Genomic DNA, 17492 nt, shown 5'->3' on the forward strand with positions numbered 1-17492 from the left:
AAAAATAAACTCAATTCACAAGAAAACAAGTTTTGTAACCGCTGGATAGTGCAACAATTAACTTGTCAATGGCATTAAAAACAAATTACTTTCCACTCATGCGCCGTCATTTATTGTTCTCAGAGGATATTGACAGTATTATTTTCCTTGTGAAACATCTTCAAAGCTACATGATGGATCAACACAAAATTTGGTATAAATATTTACTCCCACTTATTAGATTGAAATTTGTAAACACTGTCAAGCAAAGCTTAGCCTCCAGCTTATGAATTGCTCATAGTATATCTGGATTGCTGGGCTTACAGCCTCTGAGCACAAATATGTAGACTCCTGTTATATTTGATCCTCCAGCTATATATAAAAACATGTGGATCTGACTGGAGCTGAGACCTGAAGCTGTTAGCTCCTCGAGCTGTGCTGGTGCTTAATGGCTTATATTTGAAATATAAATTATATGTAATTGTATCAGGAAATCCCAGACTGTGTGAACCCTCTTTCTCGTGCTATCTGATTTTAACTCCTACTGATAGAAGGAATTCTGCCTGGAATAGTGGAAGGGGGCTGATGCTACTGATATAGCTGGCAGAGGCCGTTGATATGATTTGATTGGAACATGCTGTATTTCTCCAGATCAGACCAATAAACGTTTTACAGCACTGCCACATCTAGATGTCTGCGCATCACAAAGGTGACTGATGTACAAACAATTTCATGTGGGCGCTGAAAGAAGGATCTTTGAAGAGACAGCACAGCACAAAGAAGCTCAGGATGCTTTTATTTTTGAGGATGACATTCTTGAAACTCTTAGATGGAAGGTGAAGATGCTTAACCTTCAGTTGCTTTTGCTCCAGTGTTTTGTACATATTTGAAGGCTGAGAAATGTTAAGAGCAAAAGTTTGCAACAAGTTAGAGTTGCAGTAAAGTATAACATTTGTGGTTTGTTTTATTCTTTTTTATGTAGACCAAAAGTCTACATATGAATATAATACACAATTGGCTCAGTGGTATAGCAGGGTTGTCCAATAACCGGAAGGTTGGTGGTTTGATCAAAACTCCTCCCTAAGTCATTGTTGTGTGTCCTTCAGCAAGACACTTTACCCGCACTGCCTCCAGTGTACTGTACCTCTACTGGTGTGGCGTGCCTTGCTGGTCATTGTATGACACTGTTTGGCAGCAGCCTTAAACAATTTCCCTCTGGGATTACTAAAGTATCTTTAAAAAAAAAAAAAAAATTTGCAACAAGCTTGACTTAACTTTATCTGTGATTTATTGATAAAAATATGTCACCTTTAATTGCCTTGACCTAAATATAAAATAGATTAAAAAAATCAATTGAGAGGTCTCTTCATTAATATTATATTATATTATATTATATTATATTATATTATATTATATTATATTATATTATATTATATTATATTATATTATATTAGTATATATAGTGGCGAAGCGTCTGAAAAACTTACAACAGGATAAGAACCAGGACAATGCAGTGCGCATGCGCTGTAGCAAGAAAAACAAGGAAGTTGGTGTACTAGTTTTAAACCCATGAAAACAGTGTAGATGTGGCAGCGATGAGGAGCCGTCTGTGTTACATGGAAACGTTTGTGGCGTTTATTACACCTTGAATAAAGGTAGGTGAAGCGGAAGAAGCGATATTTAAACCAGTGTATTAGCGCATTTTACGTTTGTTAGCTTTTAATAGCATAACTTTTCCAGGAGGCTAACGCTCCGGCTAATTAGGTAAGTTACTTTGCAAAACCTCAGCAGGTTTAGGTGGTTAGTTAGCGGACGTCGTCGTTATTTGTTACAACATTATCTGTTTGTTTGTTATAACAGTATACTGTGATGAATGGTAACTTGTACTCCGGGGGAAGCTACAGAAGGAGTTTCTCGTGTGACACAGGGATAACGCTGTAACATATACAGTAAGAAGCTCACATAAGATTAGTGTATTGTAAATCAGGGTAGCTATACGTAAGATTTCTAGTATCATAGCTCCACACTATACCGTCCTCTCGCACCATTCAGTTTAAGATGCAGTTCAAAATACTCCTATATTGTGTGTCTGGATTACTATATCCCTCTATTGTACAATGTTAAAAACATCCAGTTTAAATACATGTAAAACAATCATCTGAAGTTGAATAGGATTTGCACAGCAAGGCCAGGTCTCTCCCTCTGAAAGCAGGTTTAATGAATACTTATATATACTTATGCTTATTTTGTCACTCATGCACAGCTGCATGTTTTTTAATTACCATTATTGCTCAGTCCAGAGCGTTCCCTTGCTTGCAGTGCTAACCCCACAATAACTACAACACGGAGCTTTCATCATCGCAGAGGCAAGTGGCAAGCTGATGTGACAGCTGTCAGCAAAATAAGACGAAGTTTCTGAAAGCTTTTCCATACTGTGTTAAAGCAGGAACAACAATTTCCCGTTGGGGGAGGCTCAAGTGCAAGGATGCACAGAGCCAATGTCTCCAACATTAACAGAACTTTGGCCTTAAGTAAGATCAGTTCGTGTGTAGTCAAACTTCCCTCAGGCAAATATATATATTGAGGAAGTTTTGCAGTGTCCAGTGAAGCAGTGATGATCTGTTCAATTTATGAGAAAATAGTTGTTTTATTTATGTTGACTTGCTCGTGTAGAATAAATAGCCGAAACGGCAGTGAGTATTAAAAACAGTAGCCGCCCTCGTGGGTGAAGAAGGTGCAGGAGATTGATTATAAAACTCTCTCTTTAAAAACATCATTTGAGTTGGGTTTGGTGCTGCAGTGGTGGAAACGCATAATGTTCCAAGATAAAATGGTCCCTGGCTCTGAGCAGGTTTTTAAAGAAACATCACTTTTTGCAGAGCAAGAGAAATTTTCCTCAAATCTCACTGCAACTGTTGCATTTCATTTCACAAATAAACACCTCAAACAGAGCACTTCACTGACTGCTTCAAATAAATGTCTACTGGAAAGTTGTGTCACATGTTTGCTGGAAAAGGGTACGTGGCAAGCAGAAGTGACACAGTGGAAAGAAACTAGGCTTGTGCAAAATCGTATCGTGTGCAATTAATCGTCAGAAAAACTGTAATCGATTAATATTTGCCACTTATCGATTACGGCGATTAGTGCCGCGTCATGATGATGCATTTTTGTGTGCGGCGTAGTCTCACCATCACCCGCGCACATGTGAGCCCACAATAACAATAATGGTGGAAGGCAGTGGTGTTCAGTTAAATAATGCGGAGCAGCACGTTTCTAACATAAGTTCAACGTCTGTCACCATAAGCCCGAGCACGAAGAAAGCCGAAGAAAGCGCAGCGAGGCCACAACACTACACTACACTACAGCTGTATATAGTGCCGCGACATGCATTAGGTGAAGCGTGGAGCGTTGGTTGTTGCTATAGTAACTGAATATTTGCTCGTATCAAATGAATGAACTCCGATCTTTATTTACAGACTCCACAGCAAGATAGGAAACATTACAACAGCGAAGTCTCCTCCAGCAGATATTGGAAAGAATTCCACTCAGCTGAGAATCCGCGATACGTTTAGTCATTGTGCTGCTTACGACCAAACTAAGCGCTGGAAGAACGTAACGTAGGTTGATTTGCACAGACACACATTTAAATGTGAAATTGTCCGGTTTGTTTGTTTTTTCTGCTGCTGTTCTACAGTCTGAGTGAAAACATGCACTAGTGTGGGACATATTCAGTCACAGGTTCATTTGCACAGACACATTTTTTAACTTGAAATAATCACTGATGTGACTTTTCTGAACTTATTTGTCTATTTGTCTGTTTAATTTTAATGTTGACATGCTTTGTGACCTGAAGATAAAAGCATTTGAAGGACAAAGTTACTTTAAATGTTTGCTTCATTATTATTTTGAAGCAGTTTGTGCCTCAATATTATCAATACATATTTCCATGGCTGGTTGGTGCCTAATCACCAGCTTAACCTGTTAGAATGAAGTAGTTAACTTGACTGATGATTTGTCGGTATCATGCTAGAACACTGTGCCGATTTAGAGTCAAAAACATGTAAGTGCAACTGTCATCAATTAATCGTCAAATTAATCGTTATCGGCTAAATGCCACAATTAATCGTGATTAATTTTTTTGCCAATATCGCCCAACCCTAAAAGAAACACTGCATGTTCACTAAACTCTTTTACCACTGTTAGTGGTATTTGCTCTTGTGAAAGTGGACACACTGTTTACAGACAGAGTGTATGTGTTCTATAAAAGCACCCTATTGCATTCTGTATATTGATAAAGGGTGCTGAGTAATTATAGATTATTGTGAAGCTATCTTGAAACATTACCTCTGCTTTCACATCTCTCTTTTACCAATAGCACTGATGCCATAATGAAGGTGACAAGAGGCAACATGTTGGCAGCTGGAATGTCCAACAACAAGGTCAAGTATTCAAGACTGGCTGCTGATGAAGACGGCTACATAGACTTACAGGTGAGAGGTTTGTTTTAAGCTTAATAGTATTCATTAATTTAGACTTTATTGCTAAATGTATCACATGTATCATGATCCTACACACCAAACCACCAGACTCTGTAGATGAAGTTTGCAGAATGCAGTAGGTCTTTAAAGGTAGGGTAGGAAATTTCATTCTGATTCACTTTTTGTTAAATTAGTGTAACTTCTCTTTACAATACAATAGCAACCGATTAGTTTGGCAGTTTCGCATTAAAACGAAGAATATTAATCATCTGTGGAAGCTATAAACGCTAAAAACATCAGCCAATCCTCCGGGTGGACCCTGCGCGGAGTATTGGCTGGTTGTCACTCTCTTCCTGCTCTGCGCACACCAGAGAGGTACGTGCATGATGGCCGAAGTCAAAGACCGCAGCTCGTCTTCAGATAATGCGCGTCCATGTGATTGGGAGGCGTGGCTTCGGGGTGAGCTCCGAGAGAAAGGGGCGTGTGTTTACTTTGGAAATCTGGCTGACTCTGCCTGAGTGTTCAAAATCTCCTACCCTACCTTTAACTGCTGCTAATGGACTGAGACATAGCCACAGTGTGACCATTAAAAAAAACTTAGACACATTTTAAGCTTTATGCTGTTTTTCTCTGGGTTCAGTCTCAGTTGCCTTTGCCTCTTCATGTAATCCCAGAGCGACTGTGATGTTAAGATCAGTACGCTGTGGGGGGGCCGCACCATTTGTCGCTTAACTACTTTTATCTTCTTGTCGCTGAAGATAGCTGCAGAATAAATGTGAGATTGAAAACCTTTGCACCGCTCTATAACAAATTAGATGAGAGTAGCTTCCTATGAAAGAAGACAGATTTTTGACAGTTTTGTCAGCTAAGCCAGTTGTTGTTTACAACAACGATAACAAATGACTCCAGAAAACTAAACGCTTTGTGTCTTCTCCAACAATTTATCCTTTACAGTTCAAGAGAAGCCCACCAAAGGTTCCCTACAAGGCAATTGCACTGGCAATATTCCTGTTTCTCACTGGATCCTTACTGATAATCTTTGGTGCCCTTCTTCTGGCAGGGATTATAAAGGTTGAGGTAAGTGTTCTCTTCAAAGTAAAAACTGACAGGTGTCTGTCAGAGTTTGTCAGGGCTTAGCCTATAGCTAAAAACACTCTACAGTCTTCATATGCAAAAATGGTGTACTAGCAGCAAATATGCAGAACAGCAACAACAGTTTACTATGTATAATGTAATGTATTAATAGTCTCTTTAGCAGATGAAATCACTCATCCTCTGTGTGTGTGTGTGTTCTCTGTTTGTGGTAGCCAGTCTGGTCATGCATGTGAGTCACTCCACAAATTCAGCCACCTTATTAGGTTGTTACTAATTTTACTAAAATAACTCAAGCAACCATATAATAGCCTAAATCCACATCCTCATGCCAGCTACTCTTACTTCAGTCTTATCTATTGTGTGTTCAGGGACCACTTTCACTTCACCTCTTTGTGAACATGAATGGAGGAGGATGTAGGGAAGTATGTCCAAACTGACAAGTGCCTCTTGTGCAACATTAGCGTTTCTAACTGCTGTAGAGTACTCACCTTTTAAGACCGACAGTAAATACCCTGCTAGGCTGTCTCTTGTCTCTTTTTAGTGTGATTCCTGTTTGGAAGATATCTCACTTTTTGTTGCTCCTCTGTGTGAGCTAGAAGAGATTTGTACTTATGCTTTATTGTATGCAGAGTGTGACTCCAAACACTGCCTAAGGACAGCTTCTCTAATGCATCCGGCATCTGGATGCAGCAGGATAGTAGCAGTTGGGGACATTTTCATGTCTGCCAAGAAGGGGTCTCTGTATAGCAAACTAGCTTTCCTTATAGAAAAATAAAAGCTGCCTGCTAGCATCTAAAAACTCAAAAAGAACATTTTCTATATGCTTTGTTTAATCAAAACAAGAATAGAAACTAAATAAAAGAACAATTTTCTGGGGATTGTGTGCTGTACTAGTTCTATTTCATGCACTGTTTCCAACTGATCTCGCTTGCAAGTTATATGGATACGAAAAACACAACTGGATCTGTAGCAGTTTATGTTAAGGCATAAATACCTACATTTCCCCCAAACACTTTCAGTGTAGAACTGAAACTAAAACAGAAAACAGAAATAGTAAAACACATTTTCTGAATTAAATGTTCTACGAGGTATTTGATGATTAGTAAGTAAACACGACAGTCTACATTTTCAGCAGTGGCTTTTGGTGTGTGATGCTTTGCTATGAAGACATCGCCAATAAAGCATTACAAGTTCTACCAAGCTCTGCTTCTGACACTCTTTTTAGAGAGCCAGCACAGCTTCCACAATTTCAACTCTCGCAGCAATTAAAACACCCACGCCACATTAGTCTTGTCTTTAAATAACTCTAATTGATCTGCTGTCCTTACGTTTTATTGTCTGCTACGCTCCTGCTTTTCCTTGCCGCTACGCTGTGCTATGCATGATTGTGTTTGAATATAACATGTAAACTGTGATATTTTATAGCTGGGAGGGCCAAGTTCAGTGGATCCTCTGCTTCTTAAATTCAGCTCACCATGTGGGAGATAACTAATCCAGCACATATTATATTTGTAGTTATCAGTGGGAGGTTAATGTGAATGTTCCTTGTCTGCAGATTGTAGTTGCAGAAAATGTGATCTGACATGAAGGCAGAATCAGGGTATTTGAGCTGTCTGCTGTACTTGCCAATTAGCCCACACAAATTAAAATAGCATAACTAAATAGAAGATTACACAAGGTTCTAGTGCTAGATAATGGAGGAACAGAAAGCACAGGTTCTGTTTGCAGTAAAAGTGTTTGTGTGTGTATAAGGATAATGAAGCCTTTAACTCCTAACTTTATGTAGCAACTAATTTAGGCAGCTAAGATTAAAAAATAAGTCTGATTACATAAAATAAATTTGAAAATAAGAAGCCTTTTCATCATTTTAAATGATAAATGATTTAAAAAAAAAAACTTAAATCGAGTGGAGCTCTGCGTCACCTGATCTTCTCAGTGGATTGTGTTTGCTCAGTTCTCAATCTATATCAAGCTTTATCATAACAACTGAGATATCTCTTTCTGATGAAGATCATCATCACTCATAAGGAGTGGATATTTTAGGACAGAAGTCCTAATAAATATGTGCAATGGGATAATACACATGCAGCCCATGCAGCAGTGCATCGTCATTCAGACGGCTGCAGTGACTCAGTGCGCAAGGCTGCCATCTGGTGGTGAAGTTAAACACCTGAATTTGGTGTTGACAGCGGTGGCTGCCTGTGCCTTCTGGTGGTTTGCCGCCTTGTATATGAAACCTGCGCTTACTTACACGAAACCAGATCTCTGACAGATGAATGAAGTCATCACGTCTGCATGCCTCCTGCACACCCTTTTCATTAACAGGGTGCTTGTGTTGTGCTGCCAGGCAATGTGGAGATAAGCACGTTAAAGCATGATGAGTGCATTAGTCTTTAATGCGCTGTATAATAGTGGGTGTGATACATCTGTATACAGTACAGATCACTGGTTAACAAAGGCTCGTATATCCCCCAGTGCAGGGTAATGTCATCTTCTGATACATTTTATTTTCAGCATCCAGACCGCACCATTCCTGTCATCATCATAGGGATACTTGTTTTCCTTCCTGGATTTTACCATTTGAGAATCGCCTACTATGCCGCCAAGGGTTACCGGGGTTACTCCTATGACGACATCCCAGATTTTGGCGACTGAGACAAATTCCACTGACGCTGCTGGTACATCTTTTTTTCTTTGTAACATTGTGTATCCTGAGACTGTTGCCTGCTGTTACTTTCTGAATGTATGTAGCAAAGAAAAAGCAAAATCTTATCACCAGCCTGCCACAAAGAGGTGTGTTTGTCGTGCAAAAGTTTTGCTTTATTTGTTTGTTTACCTCTCCCTGCTGTTATTACTCTTTATACAAAAGTATGGTCGACTTTATATCTGCAACTGTATTAACAAACACTCAAGAGAATGTATTCAACCTGCTGCTGGGCTGCAACAGTACATTTTGCTTTTCTACAACTCACCACATGTTTCTGCAGGGATAATGTGCTGCGAGCCAGTCATTTAACCGCTGGTGATGCAGCATTTACTCACCCCGAAGGGGGTCAAATTGTTATAATAAGCAGATTGTGGCACATTATTCTTCTTATTACATGGCTCCCTGCTGAAGAAATCAGTTATTTTACAAAAACGGAATAAAATCAAATTTGTCAAAATTCAACATGATCCCCCAGGAGCATGAACCACATCCAGAGCAATGGTCTGTTGTACATAACAGCTTTCTGTTGTTCAGAAATAACAGACCACACATACTGTGAGGGAAAAGGATGCGCAGTATAATCCGGAGGACATAAACAAATCTGTGTCTTAAAAATGAAAAATTGGCCATTGTTGTTACATTAGTGAATGTATGGAAGGGAAAACAATGTCAATGTCTTCTTTAAAGTGTCAGAAACTGATGGCTATGCTTTCATATTTGTTCAACACTACAAGTTAATTATTCATTTTAATAAATTAGTTTTACTACAGAAAAAGCTTGATGTTCTTTGTAGTTAGGTGGAAAAATATGAGCATGCACTGGCAGTTGGCTAGAAGGAGATGAAAATATCATCATATTGGATTTTGGCAAATATTCCACATCATGCTTTCCTTACTAAGGAATAATGTGTAATTCTGACCCAACAAGAGGATGTGGGACCTTGACGTGATACGGACAGGCCCTTCTCAGTGAAGTTTCATATGCTGTAATCTGGTAATAATAATCTGGTTGGCCGACAGTCCTTTCTGCATAGCAGCAGTGTTTTATATAGAAATATTTGTGACTTAAAATCTATAGCCATGAAAACAATGAATGAGTAGTGACTCTTTACAGATGCATTTTATTTGCTGCTTGTAAAGTATTGACTAAAAATCTCTGAGCGCTTTGCACTGGAGTTTCACAGTACTAAACAAATATTAGAAATGTGTCACTGCAGTAAATTATATTTTATTATGTAAGATTGTTTTATCCAAGAACAGTCTATTTTTGAATGATATATATATAACTTCCTGTATAAAGTGTGTTTCTGAAAGATGTATTTTTATGCACACTAGCTTGATTGAAAGGAAATAAAAACAATAATAATGTCAATTCAGAGTTGGTGTGTTTGTCATTTACAGCCATGTAACATTTGGTTCTGAAGGCAGATTGTTGAAATAACTAAATCTTCTTGAAGTCAATCAATAGATCCAGAGTTTGTTTTTCTCTTGTTGACTTGACTTGATTAAAGGACAAATACAAAAAAACCCCACAATATTCTCATTTTCTGTCATTGTGTTTTACTGCATTAAAGAGTGACGTCACTTCCTGGTTCAACAAGTGTAACTCCCCCCATGTTTTCTGCCACCATCACCAGGTAAAGGACACCCTCTTGTGGTTACCGCTACACTGGATGTCATCAGGAGGATTAAAGGCTTTAAAAAAATACACTATTTCATCCTTTGCCTGCGCAAACACATAATAAATTTAACATTCAGAGGCTCACGCTGCTCGTCTGTGCTGTGCGCTTTGATGTGGTTTGAACATAACAAGGAAACAGGAGCAGCCAATGGAGGGAGGAGGAGGAGGAGGAGGAGGAAGGGGAGAGGGGGGGTGGCTGGACGCAGCCTAGGAGCAGCAGAGTACGTCGATACCTCACTGTCACCTGTACGTGTAATGAACACCTGTTGCCGGTGGGCTTTAACGAAAAGAAAAAAGGAGCACGCTCATATTTCAGGTAGCTTTCCACAAAGAAAAGAAAGAAACAAGGTCCCACTTTTTTTTTGTTTCTGTTAGTTTGACCCACACAGACTGAAGTTGGACTAAACATGCGCAGGATGCGTTTTTAAAAAAGGAAACCTACTTGCGACTGTTTCAAACAGAGCCACAGGTAAGATAAGGGTAAAAAAAAGAAGAAGAAAAAAAGATGTTAATGATTCTGAAAGTGTTTCTGACTTCCAGCAGCTTTGAAAGGATGAGAAATTAATGCTCCGAGCTCTCTCTTACTGGGGGAGTGCGAAATTTCCTCTCAATCCTCTGAACTGTGTCATGCATTTAAATGCCAGTAATGAAGTTTCTGTGGGGGGATTTTCATTATAATGTGCAATATGAAACACTTAGAAACTTTGAACTCAGGAGCAGCCGTTTCTCATGGCCAAATCAAGCCCATATATATAGGCAATATATATATATATGGGCTATGTATACATGGGCGAAGTGGGTCTGTTTTTATTATTTATTTTGCCGGTGTTGTTTTTCCTCTGGTGGCTGTTTGTGTTAATTGAATGTGACAACCTCTATAACAAACAATTAACCCTTAGAAACAAGATGGTGTGATACATTTGAAACTTGCTTATAAAAGCTTTTGCTAATAAATAAACTCACAGCAGTTCATTCAGATGATTCAAAGATAATCAGGGTTGTTACGTGTGTCCCATTAACAGGGATGTATCTCATAAACATGCACAACTGTAGAAAACAACAGCGTAAAACGAACCAGTACATACAAATCGCCTCTTTTTTCTGTGCTATCGACTGGAGTCTATCTTTGTTTGTGTGATTATGGGAGAAATACTTTGCTAACTTTCCCAGACAGGCTTCATTTAATGATTTCAGATTGTGTTTGTGGTTTGATTGAGCCTGAGCTGAGGCGCACACATGGACACAGTTTTCCCATAATATCATATTTTCCATAAATCTTACACCATCAGAAGAAGCTTAGTGGAAATTCTGTAATGAGTTTTTGTTGTTGTTGTTGTTGTGGTTGTGAAGGACAGGGGCTTTGCTTGCGTAGATGCCATCTGAATCATACATATGCATAAACACTTCACACCTGATACCCAAACAGGCTGCAGTAGATGCAGATGATTACCAGGAAAACTCCTTTTTTCCCACATTGACGTTTTTGCATACTTTACTTAGAGTGGATCTTTACTAAATTCTAAAGGGCTGAGATAAAGGATGATAATAGTGTAATTTTGAAGAAAAACAAAGTAAGCTTAGTGTAGATTTTTTTTTATGTGATGTGTCATAGTCATGAATTCAGGCCACCCTGTGAGAGCTACTGGCAGCAAGAGGTGTGGTTTATGTACAATGACTTGTCTATGGTGGTGACCACAAGAATCTGATTGGTCTAAGTTAGCTTGTGATATATGGTTGGCTCTTCCTGTCAGAAGTATTTTTTAAACCCACCTGCCGTTTACTAAGGACACCTCAGGTTGTTCTCTGTGACAAGCGATCTTCTAAATTCAAAAGTTGCTTCTTCGTGATTGGTGTTCGGAAGTAAGTGACATCACTGGCTCTTTAGCTCGGCCTACTTCAAAACGCAAAGAAGGGAACTGATAGAAAGTAGTGTATTCATAGGAGCTCATCATGTATAGGTCAGTAAACACTAATGAGAATCTAAGTTTTAAGCCGCTTTAAGGTGAAGAATGGCTCAGTGTTACCTGCAGACAATGGTGGCCTCGAGTCACATAACTTCCACTAAAAAGTCATCAACATCCGAGCGGAGACTCCAAGACCTTACTTTGACTTTAACGGCCATGACTGAATGTTTTCATTCAGTTTCATCTTTTAATTTTGAAACGATAGCATCCTCATCCCCAAGCCCAAAGATTAAAAACTCTAACTTCAAAAATCTCCTCTCACTTTGAAATAGCATGCAGACAGTCACGTTGCATGAGCTGTGGGGGAAAAGGTGGAGCAAGGTGGAACACGGAGCAGCAGACAGACAACAGATGATAACTTGTCTTATTTGATTCCGTTATAAAAACACACAAAACTTTTGACATAGAAAATGACAAACTTGCAATGAATTGATTACACTTATAGATTTCTGTTTCAGTCAGTAGTAGATAAAGTTCATGACTTCAGTTTGACCTAGGACTTAACTTGAGTCTGATGGATTGAACCTTCACTTGATTCATGAGGAGCACACTTAGTGTTTGTACTCTGAGCACATAGTGATACTATACCCACACAGTGGAATTATTTCCTCAGTTTTCTGCTCCCCTTTTCAGTCTGTCCTATTTTCTCTTAAGTGCACATCAAACCAAAGCCGGAGGGTTCCTATTGTGATGGAAAGTGTATGTTTGAATTTTTAAAACGGGCTCCTCTGACCTGTGTGCTATGACGAACGTCGACTTACAGAGGGCAGACAAAACAATGTGAGCACCTTGCAGAGAAGAGGTTAAGCTCTGAAGTAACTTAATCACAATGACAATTACTGATGCAAAGGTGGACTGAATGCAATTTTACTGTGAGAGGCAGCTGACAGCCATGATGTTTCAGCTAATCAAGGCATGTCCAAAAAGGCACAGGAAAATGATTATGTCAGAATCTAATTGAATCTCTTGAATGAAAGATGTTGGAATATACCAGACGTCTACTATAAGCTTTAAAGCAGGCTTGAGATGTAGGACCCTAAAAAGTTCTGAAAAGTAAAGTTCAGGTCGGAGTCAAGCCTTTAACTGTAATAATAAAAGTGCTAACTTCCTTTAAAAGCTTTGTGAATTTTCCTTTACCACTATAGAAGCATTAAGGCTGTCAGAGCTTGAGAGACATATTGACTCAATGGTTCTCGTTGAAAGTCAGCTCTTTAGGGAGGGAAGTCCAAAGTAAATCTAGTCTCACAGCAGTGAGGCCTTTGAGACTCAACACTGTCAGGCTGTCTCTCAATATTTCTCTTTTGCAACCAATTGTCCAGCTTGTGTTACAGTAGAATCTATCTTGCAGTAATATAATAAAGCGTCAGTGCTATAATCGAGTGCTATTCATAATAACATGCTACCATGCTAAACTAAGATGATTAATAGTAAATAATATACATGTAGCACGTATTAGTGTAGTCATTGGATGCTTTTTTTTATTTTTTTAAAGGTCACCTTTGCAGATTTTTGAAGTGCATTGTGGGTCTTTCTGGTCTGTTGTCCTGTTAAAGCTATACAGTTTATAAGACTGTCTTTCCAGCAGTGCAGTATAAAGTACTCATGCATTGTGACAGGAAAGAAACCTTGTAGGTTGGAACAATCTGTAAGCTCTTAACAGAGTATTATGTGATGTAGCATGTGAGTATATATATATGTGAGTCACTGCTTTATCAGCAAAAACCTCCACAGTGCAAGTGGCCTTTAGGTCTTGGACCGCTCTGTACTGTAGATTCTTTTAAAGTAATGATCAGTTTTGTTAAGTTTACCTTTTGTAGGTCACCAGAAACGAGTCTTTACTCCCACTCTGGTCAGAGGTTAATGTTAATTTAGCGTGCTGGCTGATTTAAAAAAAACCTTATTCAGTGCACATGAATTACAGCTGTGTAAAAATAAAAGCAAAGAAACAAACAACAGCTGCAATCAGAATTTGATCAGAACACGTTTGTGTGCAAGAGGCCGTTTATCTTTTCGTTTTTAAGTGTGCAGAGGTAGGATGAGGCAGAGCCGCTGATAAATCTGCTACTGTGCCTGGGTCATGATTAATCAGCTGGTTCCCATTTCTCTCCTTATGTAGATTAAAACGGCAACAACACAGAATCCCAACAGCATGCCTGTCACTGACATTTCTATTTCTGTCAGCTGATAAATCAGCGTGAGACAGGCCGCTTTCTTTTGTGAGCTACTGGCTCATTTATTATAGCTCTAAACATTTTCCAGAGTGCTGTGCTGTCACTGTGCTTATGTTTATGCATGTCCTCAATGTCAGAGGAAGAGAGAATGCAGTCTGAGGGAAATGTCTGGAGACCATCTGCGTTACCATGGCTGAGAGTTTCACCTGCGCAGGCCTCTTTGTTTTGGCGGCTCTCTGAGTTTCTGCTTCTGATTTAATGACAGAAAATGTCCTGCAGCTTAACGAGATTTTTTTTTTTTTGTTTGTACCCCTCATCTTTGTTCTTGCTGTGCTTGCCGCACTTTCTCTCCTCTTTGTCTCCAAACAGATTTAGTTTTTTGTTGATTCACTTTATTGCCTTACTATTGCACCAGAGGCACAAATCTTAGTTTGTGAATGCAATAAAAACATAAACAACATTTTATTCATCTCTAGCTGTCTGTATTCGGACACCAAATGCAAGGTCGAGGTGTCATATCATTCTTATGAGTTAACATGAGGCAGTTGATAAAGATGATGATGAAGAAGAAGGTGCAGAGCATCTGTTCATTAAATGGCAAACAAGGAAGCTTAGTCATGGCAACAGGCAGCAGTGACTGTGTGTGTGTGTGTGCGTGTTCTCTCATCATCGCATGCTGTATGAAAAAGAGAAAGAACAGAATTATGATGTTATAGCTTTTACCTTGGCTGGTCTGGCTCACTCTCAGCAAACACTCGAGGCCTAAATCAAATGTAATAAGTTCAGGATAAAACTCTGTTGTGCTGCTTTGCATAAAGCCACGTGGGTGAAGTGCAGAGGAGAGGACTGTTGATGTTCCAATAGACTGTGATCAGCAGACGTGCTGCAGATTTAGGATTTTTTTTTTTTTTTTGGTGACTCTCACTTTGATTTTGTGGAAAATCTGTGTATTGCCGTGCTGTTTGCTGAAGCATGGGGGTGTGTTAGAACAAGCGCAGCAGCTGTTGACAGCCTGCGTAATTGTTTTTCACCGGTTCAGACTTTGCCCCAGCCATGAAATGAAAAAAGCCCATAAAAAGCCTTATGGTTGGGGACAGCAGATATAGCCTGGTGCTGCTCCTGCTCCTGCTGCGGGACAGGAGTGTGTTTACAGCTCATATTCAGGAACTGCATCAGTCAAGATGACAAGGACATCATTAGTCCGATCATCCAAAGTCAGCCCTGCATCTCCAAATTATATATATATATATATGGCAGATATATTGGATCGCACCACTATATGCATCCTTAGTGCAACATTACAAATGACAAGTGTCAAAACCTACTAGTAGAGTTGCTGTTTGCAATGATTGCTTATGCCAGAAGGAGCCAAATTATTATTGCCACTCTTAATATGTTTACTCCACTTCAGAAAAATTTTAGGAAATATGAGCATATGTGAGCACTGGCCGATATGGGCATTAGGGATGCACATCAATATCAGATGATATTTACTGAATATCTAGATGGGGTATCAGATAATATGGCTAATTCATGGGGCTGATCTGTTCACTTTAGTTCTATATTTGCAACTTGTGTAATGTCATGTGTCACACGCATGCTTACATCAAGCAAACAATACTATAGCATAGTATATACTGTTGTATATATGTACAAATCTGGATGCCAGCAAAAACGTTTGATACCCAAAGTGTTATGGTTTCGATACTAAATAAACTGAGGCATTCTGTAGTTTGTTATTTCTGAAGAACAGACCATTATTATCTAACATGTCAAACACCACAGCTAATGACTTTCTGTTGATAATCACAGATGATTATTTCTAATAAGCCATTAAAGCAATCGGGTGGTTATTTTTAATCAATATAAAGTCATTGAGTAGCAGCGATCTGGTCATTGTAGGAAATTGAATTAATATGTTTTTATGACCAGCGTGGCACGTTATATATCTCACATAATGTGTCTAGTTGTAGATGTACCTCAAACCCCATTCTGTTAACTGTCCAACCTGACACGCAGCTGTCGTGGATGTCATGGCAACAACAGCCAAAGATATCGACTGTTGGGTGAGGCTGTGTAATACATGGTCATAGCTGGTGGTGCCTGGTATGTCATATGACATCATATGGTAAATGAATGCATTTTTAGTTTGATTGCCGTTGCTAGGCATACCTTTGATCTTTGATCTGGGGAGTTCCGTGGAAATAAACCTGCCTGAAGTGCAAAGCAATAGGCGTCCTGAAGGAAAATAATCGCAAGCGACTACTGGACTAAACACGGAGAACAGAAGGATCAGAGCGGAAGAAAGAGGAACACAGCTGCAGAGGAGGTTAACATCTTAGCAACATATTTCTTCATACGCACAACTCTCTCTCCCTCTTTAAATAAACGCGATGAAGTTGCACTTATCACTCACTTCCTTTCTGAGCCTTCTGTTCCCCAGTAATCACAATATATTAGGGGTGGGCGATATGGCAAAAATTTTATATCACGATTCTTTAATGATAAAGTCACGATCTCGATTTTATCACGATTTGTTTTTACATTGACACTAATTTGCATGTTTCTGTGTAAATGACTTCAGGTAGCCTACTCTGTCACCTCTCAAAAACTATCAGTAGATTTTAAAGGCAAACAACAACTCTGATAATGTGCACTCAGTATTAGTTTTCAATAAGCATGAAAATTTAAATAACTTACTAAAATTAAGCGCGCTGAGAGTTGGATAAGTGAAGAAAACTCATGCTTCTGTGCGAACATAGAACTGCAATTAATAGAACGTGCTCTATGGACGATAAAACGATCTGTCCGTTCTGGTAGATCGCCGATACGTTAAAATCCTTCACGATCATTTATCATCAAATCGCACACCCCTACGATATATAGGAAAATAATCACAAGTGTGATTACCGTGAGCGTGATATATCAATCTGAATTTAATTTGCTGAAACATGTTGACCAATCTACAATGATGAAGCTCTTTTATTTTGAAAAGTAGAAAACCTTTGAACTTACCTTAAAGAATAGCCTGTGAATATACCATATGAAAGGTCTGAGGCTGGAATAATACCATATATATATATATATATATATATATATATATATATATATATATATATATACACTCAACAAAAATATAAACGCAACACTTTTGTTTTTGCTCCCATGTTTCATGAGATGGACTTAAAGATCTAAACTTCATTCCAGATACACAATATTACCATTCCTCTCAAACATTGTTCACAAATCTGTCTAAATGTGTGATAGTGAGCACTTCTGCTTTGCTGAGATAATCCATCCCACCTCACAGGTGTGCCACATCAAGATGCTGATCTGACATCATGATTAGTGCACAGGTGTACCTCAAACTGCCCACAATAAAAGGCCACCCTGAAATGTGCAGTTTTGTCTCACAGCA

The 17492-nt window shown here is 38.9% G+C and overlaps 2 protein-coding genes across 3 annotated transcripts in view; both read left to right on the top strand.

Moving 5' to 3' along the window:
* Positions 1 to 1511: 1511 nt before the first annotated feature.
* LOC114443517 (transmembrane protein 230-like) lies at positions 1512 to 9630 on the top strand. Its single transcript, XM_028417625.1, has 4 exons — positions 1512 to 1634; positions 4355 to 4469; positions 5412 to 5534; positions 8067 to 9630. Exons 2-4 carry the CDS (start codon positions 4368 to 4370, stop codon positions 8205 to 8207), a joined length of 366 nt encoding a protein of 121 aa, XP_028273426.1. The 5' UTR covers positions 1512 to 1634; positions 4355 to 4367; the 3' UTR covers positions 8208 to 9630.
* Positions 9631 to 10151: 521 nt separating this feature from the next.
* igsf9a (immunoglobulin superfamily, member 9a) overlaps positions 10152 to 17492 on the top strand; it is a 48588-nt gene continuing 41247 nt past the window's right edge. Inside the window, exon 1 of one of the 2 annotated variants that reach the window (XM_028417623.1) lies at positions 10152 to 10408. The gene's annotated coding sequence lies outside the window, so the exon portion shown is untranslated. The remainder of the gene's footprint in view (positions 10409 to 17492) is intronic. The other variant, XM_028417624.1, reaches the window with a different exon arrangement.

This window comes from Parambassis ranga, chromosome 12 (assembly GCF_900634625.1).
Source record: "Parambassis ranga chromosome 12, fParRan2.1, whole genome shotgun sequence".
NCBI lineage: Eukaryota > Metazoa > Chordata > Actinopteri > Ambassidae > Parambassis > Parambassis ranga.